At 44.1% G+C, this 21,537-nt stretch overlaps 1 protein-coding gene across 2 annotated transcripts in view; it reads left to right on the top strand.

Annotated features, from left to right (window-relative positions):
* Positions 1-11,355: 11,355 nt before the first annotated feature.
* LOC148027156 (protein-lysine N-methyltransferase rrg1-like) overlaps positions 11,356-21,537 on the top strand; it is an 80,451-nt gene continuing 70,269 nt past the window's right edge. Inside the window, exon 1 of one of the 2 annotated variants that reach the window (XM_087691700.1) lies at positions 11,356-11,726. In XM_087691700.1, coding sequence (XP_087547826.1) covers positions 11,409-11,726 — 318 coding nt within the window. In that variant the 5' untranslated portion in view covers positions 11,356-11,408. The remainder of the gene's footprint in view (positions 11,727-21,537) is intronic. The other variant, XM_087691699.1, reaches the window with a different exon arrangement.

Below are 21,537 nucleotides of genomic sequence, written 5' to 3' on the forward strand. Positions count from 1 at the left end.
CAACCTAAGGTCAAATCCAATAGCCCTACAACACCCAACAATACGACAAACATGCCCCCCTCATTGCCAAACCCCCCTGTAAGGGTATGGGCTTTGTAGCTATACCATGGAGTTATCACTGAAAGCACCTATATAGGGAGTAGTTGTGACTCTAAGCTCAGCTTGGTTTCCACTCTACGTGTAATTCCCTATGCTCAGTAGTGAACCCTCACATGTATGGGGTCACAAGGGTATAGTCCTAAGATGTGCCTCAATGTAGTCCCTTTTTTATATCATGAATACAAAGATTCCTTATTGATATATCTTGTGTGCCATTCTGCTATGCATTTTGTGCCTCGTGATAGGTTTTACCATGAAGTTTCGTGAAGGTCCGTAACACTTGGTATCAGAGCAACTCTAGTGCGGAGCATACTAGCTCGAAAGGGGAGCAGGCTCATGGATGCAGAGGAGATCCTACCATAACACGTTGTGCAATGCGACGCAACGACCCCGACACGACCCTGACATGATGCGAAATGACATGATGTGATGCGCCATGTCGCGATGCCCTCACGCACGAGTTTTCTGCTGAAAGTGGAAAGAGAACCTGATGTGCCAACAAAGTTGAGAGGGAGTCGAGGCGTGATAGGAGCGCGCAGCATACCATTCAAAAATGTATTGGAAAGAGCTGAGACTGTGGGAAGATACTTTCTTTGAAGAGGAAGATGAGCTATGTCACTAGCTCGAAATCACATACAAGAAGAGAGAGCTACAGTTCAAAATGATCAAGCAAACAAGGAGAACCATCGACATGCTGAAGAAGACCCATCAAGGAACCGACATGCTGGACGACCTAGAAGAGAAGGCTGAAGAGCTGGATGAAGACCTGCAAGAGGTTGACTACCAGTTGATCATGGTGTGAGAGAGAGCAAGACTGTGGCAAGTGAAGATGGCCCAATACCTTGACACATAGCTACAAGAGAAGGTCATACTGAGGTGGGACAAGGAGACCACCTTTGGATCTTAAGAAGCCAAATAACGGGCCGAACCATACTTGAAGCAGATGCGGGTTGAAAGAGTCCAAGAGTTGAAGAATGGAGCAAAGCCAACCAAAGAAAAAGTAAAGAGCCAATAGAAGCAAGGACAAGTGAAAGAAGAAGAAGAAATATGGTCGGATGAAGATGAAGAAGAAGACAAGGGGAAGGATGAGCTCCACACTGATCATGGAACACCTCGCCCCCAAGAAGAAGCCGATGGCTACTACCCCGACTACTACCCTGAAGGCTACCCTAAAGATCATTACCTCGACAATGAATACCCTCCCGAAGGAGATGGATACTACTACCCTAAAGATGTTCCCATCGACTACCACCCCAAAGGAGAATACCTGAACACCGACTATCCCTATCCCGAAGAATGCCAAATGAAAGAAGTCCCAAAAGAAGAAGAAATGATGGAATATTATGTGAAGCGAGAAGGATGGAAAATGGATGTGAGTTCAAAATTAGAAAATATCATGATGGAGTTAGGATACAAAAAGGAAGAGGAAGCAAGGTGGACATGTTAGAGGGATGATCCACTACACCCATAGGAAGCTCAGTTGGTTGAAGAACCAGTGTTAGAAGAGAAGAAGGGGGAGGATGAGCTCGATACTGATCTTGGAACACCTCTACCCAATGAGATTGAGTGTGAGGCCAGGGTGGCGCCCTCTTTTGAGGCACGGGATGCCTTCGATAAAGAAGAAGATGAAGAGATAGAATTAGAGGATGAGAATGGAAGGGCGATAGCACTTGGGGTAGGGCGTCCGCTATACATGGAACCAACACTTCCACTTTAGATAATGATATAGGCAAAGAAAAAGAAGAAAAGAGAAGGGAGTTAGAAGAGAAGAAAGAAGAAGAGGGGGAGGATGAGCTCAGCCCAAATCTTGGAACACCTCTACCTCAACAACCCCAACAACAAGAAACAACCAAACCCTCACAGTTCAATGATGATTGGTTAGGAAAATAATTTAAGGAGAGAATCATGAGAATATGGGATGAGATGGAAGAAGATGATAGGAAAGAAGAAGAAAAAGAGTTGTTAGATGGAGCCATAGAGAAGATTAAAAAAAAGATGAGGCAAGAAAATAGAAGAAAAGTGATAAAAGAACAAGTAGAGTTAGCTAGGAGGAAACAAGAAGAAAAAGAAAAGCTAGACCATGATAGGCGAAAACAAGTAGAAGAAAAAAAGAGGAAGAAAGTTAGGAAAAAGATGGACCAAGAAGAAAAAGATGAAGAGAACAAAGAAAAGGAATAAGCATGGAGAGCTAGGAAGCCAAAAGAAGAAGATAGTCTAAAACAAGAGGAGCAAGAAAAGATAGATCAAGGCAGGAAGGCCAAAGAAGAAAAGAAGGCAAGGAAGAAAAGGAATAAAAGATAGAGGAGAAAGAGAATGAGACGAAGAAGAAGGTGAAACCAAACGCCAAGAAACGGAGGCAGGCCAACAGAGCCAGGATGAGAGATGAGAATGAAGATGCCTCCCCCCCCAACCCAAATCGTCGCTAAGGAAGAAGCAACCCCAGCTTTTACTCCAAAGCCACACCCCATCCCAACCAACGCGGATCAAAGTAAGAACCAATTGCACCTTAGTAATGGAGTCATTGGCTACGCCTTTGAGCCTGGAGAGGCAAACCCTTATGAGCTTGCAAAGAAGGAGTCAGAGGACAAAGCCTCAAAGAAGGGAGTGCTTGCAATATGGTCTGATCAAGGTGACTTAGTGCTATGGAAGGAAACCTTGCTAGTTGAGCCTTGGAGAACTCTCCAACTCACTCTTAAGGTGAAGTTCTTTGGACTATGGAACCTGCTCGGACCATACTCGATGCTAACAAAGATTGAGATCTCGGCACTCGAGCCGCAAGCAGTGCAAGGAGTTGTCATCCTGATCTTATGGATCCATGACACACCAAGCACCTCTTAGATGGGCGTCACCCCAAGAACTTCAAGAATACGTCTACTTCGGCAACCCAATTTTGTCTAAGTGTGACGACTCAGTCCATTCCCCACCAAGAACATCAACTCCAAATGGGGCTAAGAAGAGCCAAAGAGGTGCCATGCACCAAGACTGCACCTTCCGTGCAATAAGGCAAGCTGAACCAACCAACTTGTCTAAATACAAAGCAAGCAAGAAAGATTTGGCAAAGAGACCAAAGAAAACAACCCAAGTACTTGACTTGGCGATGAGGGCAAAGTGTCTTGGCAAATGAACCAAGAGACCCAAGTCTCTAAGGCCCAAGGCAACGGCAAGAAGAAAGGGAGGCTCGGCACAAGGAGCTACTCAATGGACTGCCTCCCTTAAGGCATGGCACAACATGGCAATAGCTGCATCACCACGCCTTGACCCCAACAGCGTGACAACATGGGACCGCACCTACAAAGCTTGGCATGCAAAGCCAGCAGTGCCAAGCCACCTTAAGTTATGACTATGAAGCCTCCACTCCTCAAATGTAATTGAGTTGAGGGTGGACTGGAATGAAAAACCAATAAAGGAAATAAGTCTAGATGGGATAGCATAAGTTGTGTTAAGACCCCCAAGTTGTAGTGCGGCAAACACTGACCAACTTGATAGAAAAGGCTGCGTTAAGACCCCTCTAAGGAGTCAGTCCTAGACCTCAGTCCTAGATCGGCAGACATTGACTAGCTTAATAGTATAAGCTATGTTAAGACCCTGGAATGAGTCAAAAAACCACCCTTAATTGCTGAGGACAGTAATTCATTAAGCGGGGGTGGGTGTAAGGGTATGGGCTTTGTAGCTATACCATGGTGTTATCACCGAAAGCACCTATATAGGGAGTAGTTGTGGCTCTAAGCTCAGCTTGGTTTCCACTCTACGTGTGATTCCCTATGCTCAATGGTGAACCCTCACATGTGCGGCTTTACGAGGGTGTAAGTCCTGAGATGTGCCTCAATGTAGTCCCTTTTTTATATAATGAATACAAAGATTCCTTATTGATATATCTTGTGTGCCATTCCGCTGTGCCTTTTGTGCCTCATGACAGGTTTTACCTTGAGAGGCAAGCCAAATAATGGTTCAAACATACATTGACTAAATAACAAATAAAAATATGGATGAAGATGTGCATAATTATGCAAATAATGTTGGTTACACATCAAATGGTGGATGCCCACTTTGCAAGTGCTAACCTATCAAAGTACTTTTCAAGGGTTAGGCATTTGCAATTTGTTACACACTGGAGAAGACATGATTTGCTAAATAGGTGAATCCTGCTTACTTTTGGATGGGAAGTCTCCCCTACCTAGTTTGTAAAGTGATGGACAAGGCTACAACTTTTACAGCCAATCAAAAAATAATAAACATATTTATTTTTAATTTTTGCAAAATGTGCCATTTTGGTGTGTAAAGCCTTTGTGCCTAGGATGAATGGGATACTCCATAAGTAGTAGCCTAGTTGGTAAGGGCATTCTATGTGTTATGTGAGGTTGTGGATTCGAGCCTAGATTGGGGGGCTGTGGGGAAAATTTTCACATAAGGGTGAGGTTTACCTTCATAAAGGTGTTGACCTTTGAGCCTATGAGCTCTAGGTATTATTCGCGAAAACAAAGGTTTGATGTAAACTTACTTGCAAAATTTTCAAAAATACCTTAAAACCTTGAAGTTTACAAAATTCTTAGTATAAACCAACAAATACATAAACTTTGATTCAGGTGGTTACACATAGCCTTGTTGGTTGGGGCTATGCGCAATCTATCCAACATGATGTTTGCACACTCAAGAGCGCCTAATTTGATAACAAAAGTGGCTTGGCCCACTAGTTCTCAAGCTCTTCTTCCTCATTGGTGGGGGTTTGATTCTTATTAGGTGAAGATTCTATTTTTCTTAATGAAGGTATTGTCTTATGTGAGTTGGGCACACCCCGATTTTTGGGTGGGGGAAAAGTGTTTGTGGGTCATGAAAATTGGAATGAATGATGGTGTGACACATTGCTCAGTGGACACTATTTTTTTGCAAACTGTCCATCCTCCAGGTTTGTATAAGTGGCCTAAAAAATCCCTTCAAAATTTTGACTTTAAGGTTTTTGTCTCTTCATGAAGAGTGGCTCTGAGTCACATTAGAGCCAAGACATGCCTAAGTTTATTGACGTGAGAAAGTCCTTAGTAGGCAAATTAGTGTGAGTGTGTGCAATATCAAAGACTTACAAGACCTTAGAGGTCCATTGCCAATGCATTCGGCAGTATTGTGCGAAACTGATGGAGTACCTCCATTTTTGGAGGTACTCCGTGGACTAGTGAGAGTCCATGTAACGTGGTGACTTATCATTAGGCGACCAATGTCTTCTCTCTTCATTTTGAGTGCACACTGTTGCTTCTCTCTCCTTGATCTAGCTTCTTACTCCTCGATTTACCTTTCGACACCTTGCTATCATTAACAAAGGCTTGAAATTTGTAAGATGCCTCGGAGATGCACCCAAGGTTTCAACTCACACGCTCGTATACATACCCATTCACTCAAACCACTTGAGCTACAACCCCTTGGGCACAAGTCTAATGACTTGAGTGTGACACGGCTCTTAGGGTGGTTACACACCGCCATTGCCCACCCAATCTGTGCCCAGTTTGTGGGCACATGAAAAGTTGACTTGGGCGGTCACTTGTCCACCACCTGCTTACACACTGGGCAGTGGACACTTTTCGTTATCAATAAGTGTCCGTCCATCTTCCATCCACAATTACACACAGACTATTAGTTCCAAACTTGAGCCGCTCACCAAGCGATGCAGAGCCACACAGACCCGCTTCTCCGCAGGTACTGCCCTTCTATAGTTCGTATTCTTGCGTCGCATTTGTGGTGCTAATTTCACGACGAGATATTCAAATGTACTCCTGCTAACTCGTAACCTGCTTTTAAACATTCGGTTTGTATAACTCCCTAGAAGCCCCTGCTCCATAAAAGTTTGTGGTCTTGGATAGGCCCAACATGACCGTCGATCATGCCTTCGTTGACCTATCCTGGCTCGACGTGCAACGTAACCTCGAGCCATGCACTCCATCAAAGTATGCAATAGCATGCTGTCATCATCCCCGTCATCCAAATCACTCAATAATAGTTGAAACATTGCTATGACAGCGACTACAACACCGATGACACACATTATCAAAAGACTTTCGTTGTCCATTCACCTGTCAAAAGATTTGACAAAACTTTATGAGACACTTGAAGAGAGATGTAAAGGTAGAATAAAAAACTTGTTTTTTTTTTAAGTTTCAAATTCATCTACAGTTGAATTCATAATTCCTTTTTAAGACTTTTGATTACATCTAATAGACCAGATACCGAGGAGGCAAGTGTATCCATGATAACGAGCTTGCGCTCTTCAAATGTTTTTTTTTCCTTTAGGTTTGATTTTCGGTTGGCTAACATTGATCGGGCGGTGCTAGCCATGCCACTGAGAGACTCCTCTATCTTTCTACCCTTTTTATTGTGTGCTCCTTGGTTGGTTGTTTGATCATGCATGATCTTCGAAGGCTGATTGGAGCCAATGTCTTCTTGGGTGTGGCCACCCTGATCATTGGAGACTGATGTATTGTTGTCTTTTGACGAAGACAACCCACCAACAGACGAGGCATGTGCATCGCTAACAACATTGGCACGATTCCACATATATTCATCCACAATATCATACCACTGACAAATGATTCTGTGATCATTGCCTGATATGGCATTGTGGGCCTTATCCTTTCTATATGACTCATAAACGCGTCCCCAACGTTTTCTGCATGCCTCACCATCTTTGTCAAACTCTGGAAATAGAGATGCTAGCTAGGTGGCAACCTTGGATCATATATCCACTCCTTGCTTCGGTGGCTTTGAGAACTCCACACTCATGGATCGCCTAGTAGACAGTATTGTCCCAGAGCTTTGTTTGTGCATCGTTTTCCTAGGTCTGAACGTTGAAAAACATTCCAATCGTGCATAGAACCTGCCCAGCCAACATCATAGTCCCAAACAACACAATTGGCTGCCACGCTTATCTGTAGAATAATAGAGTGGAAGCCCTTCCTATTAAAATAATCTTCGTGGTTCTCCCTTGGGGCAATGATAGGTATATGACTACCATCTACTGCACCAATAACATACGGTATGCCTCGAAGGGCTTGAAATGCACCAGCATATTTTTGCATTTGTTGTGGGGAAGGCCACTTTACATACATACTATGCAATCCAAAAGCACCCAGTGCATCGCAAAAGTCCAAAACAGCCAGCTGTGTAAACAAAGTTGAGACTCCGTACAAATCGGCTATTAGTTCCAAACTTGAGCCGCTCGCCAAGCAATGCAGAGCCACACAGACCCGCTTCTCCGCAGGTACTGCCCTTCTATAGTTTGTATTCTTGCGTCGCATTTGTGGTGCTAATTTTGCGACGAGATATTCAAATGTACTCTTGCTAACTCATAACCTGCTTTTAAACATTCGGTTTGTATAACTCCCTAGAAGCCCCTGCTCCATAAAAGTTTGTGGTCTTGGATAGGCCCAACATGACCGTCGATCATGCCTTCGCTGACCTATCCTGGCTCGACGTGCAACGTAACCTCGAGCCATGCACTCCATCAAAGTATGCAATAGCATGCTGTCATCATCCCCGTCATCCAAATCACTCAATAATAGTTGAAACATTGCTATGACAGCGACTACAACACCGATGACACACATTATCAAAAGACTTTCGTTGTCCCTTCACCTGTCAAAAGATTTGACGAAACTTTATGAGACACTTAAAGAGAGATGTAAAGGTAGAATAAAAAACTTGTTTTTTTTTTAAGTTTCAAATTCATCTACAGTTGAATTCATCATTCCTTTTTAAGACTTTTGATTACATCTAATAGACCAGATACCGAGGAGGCAAGTGTATCCATGATAACGAGCTTGAGCTCTTCAAATGTTTTTTTTTCCTCTAGGTTTGATTTTTGGTTGGCTAACATTGATCAGGCGGTGCTAGCCATGCCACTGAGAGACTCCTCTATCTTTCTACCCTTTTTATTGCATGCTCCTTGGTTGGTTGTTTGATCATGCACAATCTTCGAAGGCTCATTGAGCCAATGTCTTCTTGGGTGTGGCCACCCTGATCATTGGAGACTGATGTATTGTTGTCTTTTGACGAAGACAACCCACCAACAGACGAGGCATGTGCATCACTAACAACATTGGTACGATTCCACATATATTCATCCACAATATCATACCACTGACAAATGATTCTGCGATCATTGCTTGATATGGCATTGTGGGCCTTATCCTTTCTATATGACTCATAAACGCGTCCCCAACGTTTTCTGCATGCCTCACCATCTTTGTCAAACTCTGGAAATAGCGATGCTAGCTGGGTGGCAACCTTGGACCATATATCCACTCCTTGCTTCGATGGCTTTGAGAACTCCACACTCATGGATCCTCGGATGTGAATGAGTTGTACTGTCCATGCATCCTTCCATTGTGCAAACGGTTTTTTTGTGGCTATTGTATGATCTTGTGTCTCAGGACCGTCATTCTGATTCTTTCCTTTCCGCGCCCTCTTTGGTTTAGGAGGTTTAGGAGCATCAGACTCCGATGATGTTCGTCGTGGATGTTGTTTGGTGGCATTCTCGGAAGATGGCACCACTGGTTCTTGAGCCTGAACCAAGTCAACCTCTTCACATGAGTCCTGGTTGGCATCACAATAACTTATTGCTTGTGGTTCTTGCTGTCGTGGTGACGAGGGACCATGTTGAGGACTATGTGCAATTGGACGAAGAATTACATTATTGTGTACTATTGTGGGTCTCTCTATACCTAATTGTCTTGGTCGTTGGAACAATACGAATTGAGGAGGACGGGGATTGATTAAAGGAAGGCGGTTTGGAAACACATTTACAGGGATATTGCCAACGGCTGTGCGGCTTGGCATGTGGTTTGGAACACCCACACTTTGGCTCGAAAAGTACATGAAGTCATTATTGCATATTGCATCTTGGCTCATTTGAGACAAGAACTAGTGAAACTCCTCCATGGGAGTGCTCTCTTGAGAATCCATTCCATTCATCCACCTTACGCATGAAAATTGATCCATCATTTACAATATGTGAATGGACAAACAAGTTTATTGTTCTTTACATAATGAACTCCATTTTTTTTATTTACATATCAATAATTGATTGTAAGGTGACAACTATAGGATAACTCCAATTACATTGCAATTTATCTTACAATTAGAAAACAATATGGTTAAAGAACAATAAAGAAAAGGAAATGTTATACAGACACATTGATTCAAACAAAATGATGGGATGTATGTATAGACAAGAAGTTTTAGCCATTGTCAACCTGTAATAGATGCCAAACATATATAACGGAACTAAGAAAGGATTCATTGCAACGATGAACAATTAGAAAACAATATGGTTAAAGAACAATAAAGAAAAGGAAATGTTATACATATATATTGATTCAAACAAAATGATGGGATGTATGTATAGATAAGAAGTGTGTAATAGATGCCGGACATATATAGCGGAACTAAGAAAGGATTCATTGCAACGATGAACATATATCAAACAATATGGTTAAAGAACAATAAAGAAAAGGAAATGTTATACAGATACATTGATTCAAACAAAATGATGGGATGTATGTATAGACAAGAAGTTTTAGCCATTGTCAACCTGTAATAGATGCCAAACATATATAGCGGAACTAAGAAAGGATTCATTGCAACGATGAAATACTGCTAAACAAACAAAAACCCTCCAATAAAACCTAAGTCAAATTGAAACTAGAGCACCTAGCAAGAGTTTAGGATACTCAAAATTTACAATAATACATTCCTACAAATACAATTAAATAAATTAATTGGTAGAACAACAGTTGTAATGAGAGTCCACTCAAAAAGTTTCAAGATATTGTGGTGTTCCAAAGGCGTTGGTGCAGAAAGTATGAACATAAATAAAACAGGCAATCAGCAAGGAATTCTAAATTTCAACTAATAATAAAACATGCAGTCAACAAGTGTTCTACTTCAGAGAGTACATAAATGATATTCATTTATGTTCATACAATTCTCCATAACATTATTCTCAATTGAAGCTTGATTGATGATTCCTGCAATGATTGCTATCAGAGATGAATAGTTATCAGAAATTGTTATCAGAGATGAATAGCAATCTCATATGTATCAGAAATTGGGAGAAGCCAAAGACAGTGGGGCAGCAACACATGGAGGTAGAAACATAGGCATGCTGAAATGTTGCAGCTTGAAACACAGGCTTGAAATGTTGCATGCACAACAGGCAAGACACGATATGAAAACACAGCCCAATTAATGTTTCTGACTGATTAACACTTGCTTATAAGACAAATCATGGGTTAGTTGCAAACTGGTCAGTCAAGGTCAATAGAATCATCTGTGAAAACATTACCAGGTCAATCAAAAAGAGAGAGAGAGAGAGAGAGAGAGAGAGAGAGAGAGAGAGAGAGAGAGAGAGAGAGAGAGAGAGAGAGAGAGAGAGCATACCTGTGAAGGCTGCGAAGTTCTGCTATGATAAAGACCTCTGCCTCCGAGCCAGAGCTTTGATAAAACCCTCCGTTGAAGCTTGCGAATCACCTGTGAAGCCTACAAATTACATGCAAGCAATTGGCCATGATTAAACCCTGAACTAGTTTCTGCAACAGAGAGAGACCTGGTTGGATACATGATCATCAAAGATGCCTTCCCACCTTCACGATGTGTACATTTTCATGTGAAGAGAGGGATGATGAATCCAGAAAAACACAGAGAGATGAACCTTCACGATGTGTACATTTATGCATGTGGTGAAACGGGCAACACAGGGAAGCTCCTGTGTATCAACGGCTCCCTGTGTGTCAACGGCCACAGGGTGCACCTACCTGGAGCCTACTCATGTGGGCAGAAAATAGAGCTCTGATGAGCATGGTGGCCAGAGAGATCATCATAGGAGGTGGAGCCAAATGGGCTGGAATAACGGAAACGGGCAACGGGAACAGGCTGCAGCAACAGGAACCTGGGCAATGGGAACGGGCAACAGGAAGCCCTCTCTCTGTCCTGGAGCCCATAGGCCAACAGAGGAGGAGCCAATTAGATCGCGGAGATGGTCGCAGGACGGAACAGGACGGGGGAGCTCCCCTGCCCTGCGAAACGCAGAAAGGGGGCGGGGGGAGCATTGAAGACGCCCAAAAGGGCGAGATGCCGGGCGCCCCCAGTGTGTAAGAGGGGGGCGCCCACTTTTGAAGATCCGGCCTTTTTATTGGCCGGATTACAGATGCTTGGGCGGCCGCAGCCCGGTGTGTAACCACCCTTATATTTTAAAAAAAGTATGAGCGGGATCAGAATAAACGATTCTCCATGAAAGGGATCGCTAGTCAACGGTTCACAATCCTTGCCCGATGGAGGAAGAAGAAGACAGCGAAGGGGAGCACATTATCCAGTCCAAGACCCTGAGCTGCTGCGACGATCTGCTCCGTCTTCATCCCTGCCCTTCTTCTTCGTCATGGACAATGGCGGTGTGCAAGCTGCAGGCCATGGTGCAGGCATTGGGACCCGCAGCCGCTTCTGCCGTTCTTCTGCGCTTCATGCGGCAGCATCCTCTTCTCCCAGACGAAGTCGCCGATACCCTCGCTCGCTCCATTGCTCAGTGCTGTGGTTCCTGCTCAGCTCCACCCTCGATCCTCACTGCCACTTTCTCGCCATCGCTCACAGTCCAAGTAAGTCCCCCTCCAACTCCCCTTTTCAGTGCACATATACACATTGCTCTGTGCAGGAAGCGTGATCATTTATTTGCTTCTGTTTTCTTCCCTTTTATAGTTTTAGATGGTAGCATAGGAATTGAAGACAAAATTTTCCGCCTAATTTTCCTCCTCCCCTTGCTAATATTGATACTAGTCAAATGATTACAGAAATTCAACGGGCGAGCTTACCGTTGAGCAGATGCGAGAGACTGCTTGGGCACATGGGTCGGTAGGGAGCAATTTAGCAGCAACTTCTTCGTTTCCCAACTTCTTTACACACTATACTTTTTCTGAACTGATAAGTTTGTCTACAAACTTGTTGTCGTCTCTCCCATCATCGACCTGAAGGCACACCAGCTTTAGGTTTTGTCAGCGGCCAAAAAAGTGATGCTAGTAGGATGCCACACTCAGGGTCCACCGTATTATATAGATATATAAATGTATGTTAGGCATAAGCATGCCGAACGTCCACTTGCTCACGGTCCCTCTTAGGTGTACAGACACGTGGGGATTGCTAGTCCGCTACTATAGGACAAGGGCATCCCTACTCCGTGCCAAAGCATGCATCACAGGAGAACCAAAGTCGATGTAGAGGAGGTTGGGGAAGTCCACCACTTGCAGTAGCATCTAAACCTTCAGGAGCTAGACTTGCCTAGTCATGCCATTGAAGATGTAAGCATCGATCTCTGCAATGGGAATCTCCATGACAAAACATCGATGAGGAATCCACATCCAAGTTAGACTGAGTAGTCAAAGCTCAATGTAGCAACCATCTGTGCACCATCTGAACAGAACAAGCCATGCCACTAAAGAACTTGGTTACCCTCTTTGCATAGATTACCAATGTTGGTCCATCTGCATGACCGCCACTTGGAAAACATGACACCATTTCATCTATGGAGCATAGGGTGATCACCTTCAACGCCATTAGAGACTAATCACCAAGGAACCTCAATGACTGGGGACATCGGAAACCACCATCCGTTGGGGAAGCCTCCAGATGCATCTGAGACATGGACCGAGTTTGTGAAGTGGGGAACGTGGTCCAAGCATAAGGCAAAGAACTTGCAACTGAGGAGCACCATAGCCCAAGCATATTCTCAGTTTGAAAAGAGAGCCTTACAGAAACAAGGTTAAGCCATGGTGAGAGAATTACAAGCTCATCAGATCGAGAAGTCTCAATAGAAACAATGAATGTAAGAAGATAATGGTGAAAGAGAGAGATAGAGACACTTGGAGGCTGGGCACTTGCGATCAGATAGCCTAAACAAGACAAGAGTTTAATAGTTCACACACAGTTCAAACACTTGATGGGGCGGTTAATTCCTTATTTGGAGCACCCATATTTGGAGCAGAGATTGTCAGAAGTGGTGCAGCAATGGAAACAATGAATGTAAGAAGATAATGGTGAAAGAGAGAGATAGAGACACTTGGAGGCTGGGCACTTGCGATCAGATAGCCTAAACAAGACAAGAGTTTAATAGTTCACACACAGTTCAAACACTTGATGGGGCGGTTAATTCCTTATTTGGAGCACCCATATTTGGAGCAGAGATTGTCAGAAGTGGTGCAGCAATGGAAGCGTAAAGAATATGCTGAAATAAATGCTGAAACACAAGACAGAAGAAAGAATGAACACAGTAGACAGATGAGAACTCAGATGTATGCTCGGGAAATGGAATCCATATCGAACACGAGACAGCAGCATACAACGGTGAGTCACTGGCTGCGTGGGCTCCTCAGCACCGGCTCCTCTCTCCCAGAAGGATCTCCACTGATGGCTGAAGCACCGAAGACTGTGGAGGAGGAGCCCTATAAATAGCCACAAAAGTGGGGAGCATAAAATGCAGGTCGGCCAGCATTTAATGCTGGTCGGCTAGCAACAAATGCTAAAAATACATCATAAATGGCCACAAAAATGTGCCATAAAATACTGCATAAAATGCTACATAAAATGCCCAGCCTCTGCACACAGACTCACACCATGAGCTGACTAATATCTGCTAACACCCTCTCTCAGATCATGTGTGATCGGATACAATGAAATAGTACAATGATGGAGAATCATAAACTACACAACAAAGAAACACCAGAAGGACCATGGATGTCCAAGCGGTGAGTGGCCAGCCCACCACCAAGATGCCTCGGAGAGTATCTGATGTTGACGTCGATCGTACCAACAACACCTGAAAATAGAGAAGATTCATAGCAGCTCTCTGTGTAATGTCACCTATGTCACTCAGGACATACAAAGCCAATCTGCCAAACATGTCTCTGAACATGTGACCATGGAGTTCCCGCCTTTGGCCAAACCACCAAAGTGTCCCCTCATGTGAGCTCCAGACGAAAGCCTCTCGCTCTCTGTCAAGAAGAACAGCTCATCATGAACCCAGAAATCAACACCAGTCTCTAGGATTTCACTGCCAGATACCGTCGATGCGTCAGGGACGTCCCTCTCTGGAACCTGTGCACCTGTATCAAAATATAGATGAGGCACTTCAGCCCCACCAACGCCCGCTCATACTCCCTCTCTGGCACAAGAGAGTCGTGAGGGATGACCGCATCACCACCACTAGAAAGTAGCCGAGGAAGGGGCCACCAAGCCCTTCCCGCGATCCGAAGAAGAGGATTCCTTCCGCGCCTTGGACTTCTCCTTGGTCGGAGGATCGGAGTCGGAGTCTGATGAAGGAGAGGACTCATCGGTAGAGTCAGCATCCCGCTTCGTCTTCTGCTCCTTCTTCCTGGAAGCCGCTAACTTCTTGCAGTCCTTCCGCAAATGTCCCTTCTTGCCACAGTGGTAACACTGGGCCTTCGACTTCTTCTTCCCGTCACCCCTCTCTAAAGCTACATAAGCCTCACCTCCATAATGTGCCGGAAGCCGCCCCTGTAATCTCAAGGATGCCTCATGCTCAAGAAGCATCGAGGTCATATGTGTAAAACTGACAGGAGTCGAGGATGTCTGCGCCCGCAAAGCATTGGCCACTCCATCAAACTCCGGGGGGAGCTTGTAGAGGACCGTCCCGACAAGATGCACCTCGGGAAGAGCAGATTGCATGTGCCGAAGCTGGTCCTGTACCTGCGTAACACGAAGAAGAAAAGACTGAATAGTATCTTTCGGCTCAAACTTCATCTGCTGCAGCTGGCCATAAAGTGTGACGGCCCGCATGGTGGAAGGTGCCTTGTACATCTGCTGCAACTTCTGCCATACTTCAGGAGATGTCCTACAGGAGGTAACCGCCGGTAAGACCGCTTTAGAAATACACCGAAGCAACGCCGAGTAAGCACGGGTATCGTCCGAGTCCCATGTGAGTACCGCTTCCTCATGGTTGTCCTCATCAAAGTCTTCAGGAAGAGGAAAAGGACAGAGAGGGCGAGCAAGAGCTCCACAGACGATGTACCATAGCCGTTTCTGCACAAACCAAGCTTTCATGACAGCACTCCATGTGAGATAATCAGGTCCATGTAACTTATCTTCTCTTGAGGTGCATGGAGGGGCCATCTGGAGGAGGTAGAAAAGAGAAGTAGAAGAAAAGAAGGTCGTTTGGAGAGTGAGCACAGCCAAAACGAAACCAAAAACACCAAAAATAGTGAGTTCACATGCAATATAACCCAAAGGCTGACCAAAATAAGCCAAAAGCTGCTGCACAAAGTGAAAAAATCAGTCAAAAACTGCCAAAAACAGCAAAAACGGCTTGAATAATCAGAAAAATAGGCAAAAATAATGCTGTAAACAGCAAAACACAGGCTGCAAACTGAATAAACAGGGGCTAAAGACTGTTGCCAGCAGTTTGATGAAGGAAACACGGGCAGCAAAGAGTGGAATAGCAGTAAACGCAAATCTGTCCAGAAAAACGCAAAACGCAAATGCTGAAACACTGTCGCCAACAGCAAATCAGCAGTCGCCAGTAGGAAGGACAGCCGCCTGATCAGCAAGAAGGGTGTAAGTCCTGAAAACAGCAAGAAAACACAGCACAAATAGGTTGCAGCCTGAGCTCTGATACCATGTCAGAAGTGGTGCAGCAATGGAAGCGTAAAGAATATGCTGAAATAAATGCTAAAACACAAGACAGAAGAAAGAATGAACATAGTAGACAGATGAGAACTCAGATGTATGCTCGGGAAATGGAATCCATATCGAACACGAGACAGCAGCATACAACGGTGAGTCACCGGCTGCGTGGGCTCCTTAGCACCGGCTCCTCTCTCCCAGAAGGATCTCCACTGATGGCTGAAGCACCGAAGACTGTGGAGGAGAAGCCCTATAAATAGCCACAAAAGTGGGGAGCATAAAATGCAGGTCGGCCAGCAACAAATGCTAAAAATACATCATAAATGGCCACAAAAATGTGCCATAAAATACTGCATAAAATGCTACATAAAATGCCCAGCCTCTGCACACAGACTCACACCATGAGCTCACTAATATCTGCTAACAGAGATACCATCAGGGGAAACTCATCTGGTGAAGCAAAGGATACAAAGTGATTGAGCAAGAAGACAAAACCTTTGTGTGGGAGATCAAAGTCTTCTGCCATCACTGCTTACGACTGTTGACGAGTATCCCTGTTGAGTTCAATGAAGAAGGTGGGATGGAGCCGTCAGTTCACCCTCTAAACATGCTAAATTTTGACTATCACAATTACGAATAGAGGAGTTTGTGATGGGAGGCTGTGTAAACCCATTGTGGACGTATATATTATATTTTGACGCAGCGTCCAGGGGCCCTAATAAAAAAGGGAGTGTTGGAGTAGTAATCCGAGACCCCCGACGTAGAGTTACGATGAAGTTAGTTGCTTATCTCGGGGTAGGATTCACTAACAATATGGCGGAGTATAAAGCCTTGATTATGGGACTGCATATTGCCAAACAAGGTTGTATTCATCGGTTGTTAGTAAAAGGGGATTCCCAGTTGATCCTGAATCAGCTAGATGGGAGATACACAGTGAGGAATCCCATTCTCTGTATGTATCATCGAACTGCCATGACCCTACTTGAGGAGTTTGAGAGAGTGTCAGACAAGGAAGGCAGTGAATGGAACAATAGTGATGTGACAAAGACCAACACTTGTGTACCCTCTGTTAAGCTGTATAGAAACACAAGTGTGTCGAGCAGTTGAGCCCAAAACACAGGTTGTTATGAGCGTAGGAGCAGCAGCTGCCAACAGGTTCAGCCCATGCGAAATAGCAGCAACCAAAACACAGGTAGTACAGCAGTTACGGGCAGGAAGACAGGTCGACCAGCCCAAGAACTACGTCACTCAGTTAAGGAAGAGGCTGCCCATGGCAGGGAAGAGGCAGGGATGTGAAAACCCAAGGTTTCCCAGCACTAGGCAGCAGTTCCGAGCAGGCAGACAAGTGGTAGAGCTGTTGGTGAGCTGCAAAACTGGCCACCCAGGCAGTTGACAGGCCACCCTGATGAAGATGAAGGGCTGGGAGATCAAACACAGGGATCAACAGCTCCACATTAGGCTAAACAGAGCAGTTTTAGACCTGCAGACAGTCATACAAGCCGTCATGAGCTGCAAAACAGGCCGCCCAAGCAGTTGACAGGCCACCCTGATGAAGATGAAGGCCTGGGAGATTAAATGCAGGGTTCAACAGCTCCACACTTGTGGAAAACACAGCAGTTTTAACCTGCAGACGGTCATTCACAGCTGAATGGAGCACTAGGAGCCAACAAGTTGGTCTTTTGATATCATATATGAGGACGTGCAAATGTAGCAGAAGCGGGAAAACACAAAGCACAACACTCACACAATGAAAAGTGAGAGAGGATTATGAGAACATGAGAACTCAACAGCGAATCATGAATGGGCAATGGAATCCATAAATGAAAGCATGAGAAGAACAATATAATACTACGAGAGTACTAGCATGTAGTGTGACTAGCAGTGCCTCCGATTTGTCTGTTTGTCTCTCACTTCAGATGTGCGATGCATGAGAGTAGACGAGTGCCCATAAATAGGTAGTAGAGGAGTGCCTATAAATAGGCAGTAGTGGAGCGAGGCCCAAGAGGATCAGTGGAGTGAGGCTTGACAATATTAGTTTGTGGAGTGAAAAAGTTGACCATGGTCTAAATGTGGTGCCCACTAATGCACATGAATAGTACACTAAATTCCCACGATATGTACCTTGCTAATAATGTTCTTGTCCTTCCCAATCTTTCCCTTGACTAAAAGATGGATTGAACCAATTATGCCATTTGGTCATTCATGATCAATGACATCTTGGACACCTTAGACCTATGGGATTTTGTTACAATCCCTCATTCCCATCCTACAGTGAATCCCTGTTCAGGCGCTTTTGCAGGTTTGGAAGTCCTGTGGGAGAGGCTTAATTCTTATGCCTTTTCTTGAAATGCAGTGACTCTATTGTTGTGCATATCAAATGCAACTACGTCACTGTCAAGATTTGGAGGCAGAGTCCCCTACCATGAAGGACCACATATGTACTCATAGAGCGGTTATATATATCTACCTTTAGTATTTAGCATTCATTCTTTGCAGTCTTCAGCATTCTTCGCGCTCTCTCTCTCTCTCTCTCACAATAGATAATTGCATTAATTATGAAAAAAGTACAAGATTACAAGATGCAAGGTGCCTCTAGGCCATCGTGCACAAAACTCCTCTCTCTTTTAGGGAAGGTCAGATGACTAAAAGAGGACAAAAGTCACAACAAAGAAGCAATAAAGATTGCCATATGCCAAGAGATCAAGTCCTCCTTGGAAAGGAGACTGGCGTGTTGAATAAGGTGTAGCCTCCAATATAGGAGATCTTTCAACATTAGCAAGGTGTGTTTGCACGAATCAAAAACAAAAGCATTCCAAGTTGTCCAATCGTACCAATAGCCCCAAAAACGGAGGAATGGAAACAAAATCTTCATATGTGGTTGTGCTAGAGTAGGGTATCTAGGCTGAGCAAAGACCATGCCAACCATAGCTCTTCAATGGTTATCATTAAGGTCGTCTTTGAAGAGCAACCATGTAAGTATGTGAATCTAGAATAGTCCCACCACCCATACTTTTGAGAGTGCAAGCATGGCTCCAAGAGATCCACGAGGTACGTGCATGCAAAGTGTCCTTTTTCCATAAGTTGGAGTTAGTCCAAGGCAAGAGTGACAAAAAATAAGTGAGCATCGTGCTCTGGAGCATGGGGAGCACGATGGACAATGCCACTTTAAGGTGGACACAAAAAGACCAAGTGTGTGACTTCCAGTAAAGAAACTTGGCCTCCAATTTCTTAGAAATCCATTGCAACAATTGCTTGGGCTAAACATCAACACCTAGGGGGTAACCTAGATGCTGTGTAACATTCCCATGGGGATCACCATACCTTGCCATTGTAAAGACTGCAAATTTGGTTCAGTTACTGGTACATGTGTTGAGGGAGGATTTGGCTACATCAATACAAAGACCAAAGGTCCATCCAAAAAGCTTCCACACATCCAATGCCTTGTGGAGGTTCTCTTGTTCTGCTTTGGCAGCATGAACGCGTTCTCTACTAACAATTGGCCCACAAAATGTTTGCCTAAAGGAAGAGAGAGGCTAGTTAGCTGTCTTGTGTCCACCAAATGAGAGAGCATAGAGAGGATCGGATGGGTTGCTAGGGCAAAGTACAAGGGATCAAAGGGCAACCATGTCTGATCGAGCACACAAGTGTGAATGGCTTAATTACCCCATCATTCAGCATGACTTGCGCGAAGAGGTGTTGAGCTAAAAATGCATTAGATTTACTTAAACAACCCCAAAACATGCTTAATTAATGAAGAAACCTTTTTTATTTAAAAGAAACGAGATCCTAGAGAGTTTTTGTGTCCCATAAGCACAAACCCACTTGGGAGGGCCCAAACTTTCTATAAATACGTATGTTGTTCTCCATTCAGCCCTTAATCTTGTTTTCACAGATTTCAGGTGTTTTAGCTTGTTGCCCACACCTCGTTCACGGAGGACATTTGAGCCAAAGCTGTCCATTGTTATCTACATAAGTTGGCGCCTAATTTTTAGCCCTCTTCACGCAATTTGGAGCTAATTCCAGCCTAGCGATTGCTGTTCCTGTGTAGACCTACTGCCATACAGTCTGCCACGTCATCACAGTCTTGCAGTTTGCGTTTTTAGTCTTTCTCTCTCTTGTAGGCTGTCCTGTTTGCGTTTTTAGTCTCTCACCTGTTGCCTGTGTTTTTAGTCTCTCATTTGTTGCCTCAGCTATCCTGCCTGCGTTTTTAGTCTTTCTCTCACCTGTTGCCTACGTTTTAAGTCTTTCCCTTTCCTCACTGCTGTCTGCATTAGATCCATCTTCTCACTGTTGCGTTTGCTAGTGTTCGACATTCAGAGGTTGCCTTGCTACGATTCAAGATCCGTTCAAAGTATAATACACTCTCCAGCTCATTACCTCTGCCTTGATCCTTGAGATACATGAGTTCAAGGAATGGTATTCATTCATTGCACAGTGTGTTTGCTGCATGAGCATCATATATTCAGTAGTCATATCACTTCATTCATTCATTGTGTTCATTGTCTTTGAGTTACCCTAACCCTAACTGCTTTATTTTATCAGTCTGTGCTTTGTCGTACAGTTTCTATTTACGTTTTTGTATTAGGGTATTCCTTTACATGGTATCAGAGCCTAATATTCTCTAAGAAACCTAGGCCTTTGATCTGAAAGCTCTACACAAGAAGCAAGAACAACAGTAGGTTCAAATGACTTCGAATATAACAACACTGATTCAGTCTCCAAAACCAACTATGCTGAGATTCGAGCGAGAGTGGGCCGATCAGCTTGCTCCACAAAGTTTCGACATGATGGAAGATACTTTTGATTACATGGAAGAAAAGCTAGGCAAATTGACCACTGAAGAATACAAACTGTTTATAGCTTATAGACGAAAGAAGATTGAGGAGCTCGATTGAAGGATTGTTCTTCAAGAAAAGCTTCTAAATGAAGATATCCATGAATTTCTCTCTTTAGATGTTGCACGTAAATCTGATGATGTTGCAGGGCCGTCGAGACCTCCATCAAGGACGGGCCTCCCTCTTGGAGAACAAGACCCGGAGTATGTTCCTTTCTTTCATCCTCTTCTGTCCACTTCGGTGCAAGGTACTTTAGATTCATCTGTTGTTCCTTCTTCTTTTACCTTTTCTGCTTTGCAATATTGTGGTAGAGATCATGTGGAAGAAAGAGTCTAGTTTGTTGACTATGGAAAAGGTTCTCTTGATGAGGACCAATGCTTGTATGTTAACATACGTCGTAGGGATTATAAGAAAAACTAGGTACCTCTTCTTCTAACCTTCTTTTTTTTCAGTCTACTTTACACAATTAGAATGAATTTGGTGTTCCTTTTTCTTCATTACATGGTGCATCATCATCTTCACACTTTCATTTCCAATCATTAAATGTAAAAAATGAATAAAATACATCTGCACCTTACACACCACATTTTCAAAACCCACCCATCTCACCATATTTTTTTGCTGCTTCTCCACTTGCACTCATACCATTTACGTTTCCATTTTAGACACCTCATGTCGCACCGCACATCACACCGGGGGGTTATGGAAACATAGGCACATCCTTTAGGATCTCATCCTTACCTCAGGTGGGTTGTATTCCATCTACTTCACACACATTTTTGGGATCATTGTAGCTTGGGTATCCCTCCCCTAGTTTCTCTTGAGTGTGGATCAGTTGATTTCACAGTTTGCCTCCATGGATTCACCTAGTGGACCTTTTGGTCATACTGCTGTGCCCCAGCCTCACTTTGGACAGGGCTTCCGTGTCCCAGTGCCTCCACCT

This window comes from Lygodium microphyllum, chromosome 13, assembly GCF_053477565.2.
Source record: "Lygodium microphyllum isolate KBCC chromosome 13, Lygodium_microphyllum_v1.1.10, whole genome shotgun sequence".
Lineage (NCBI taxonomy): Eukaryota > Viridiplantae > Streptophyta > Polypodiopsida > Schizaeales > Lygodiaceae > Lygodium > Lygodium microphyllum.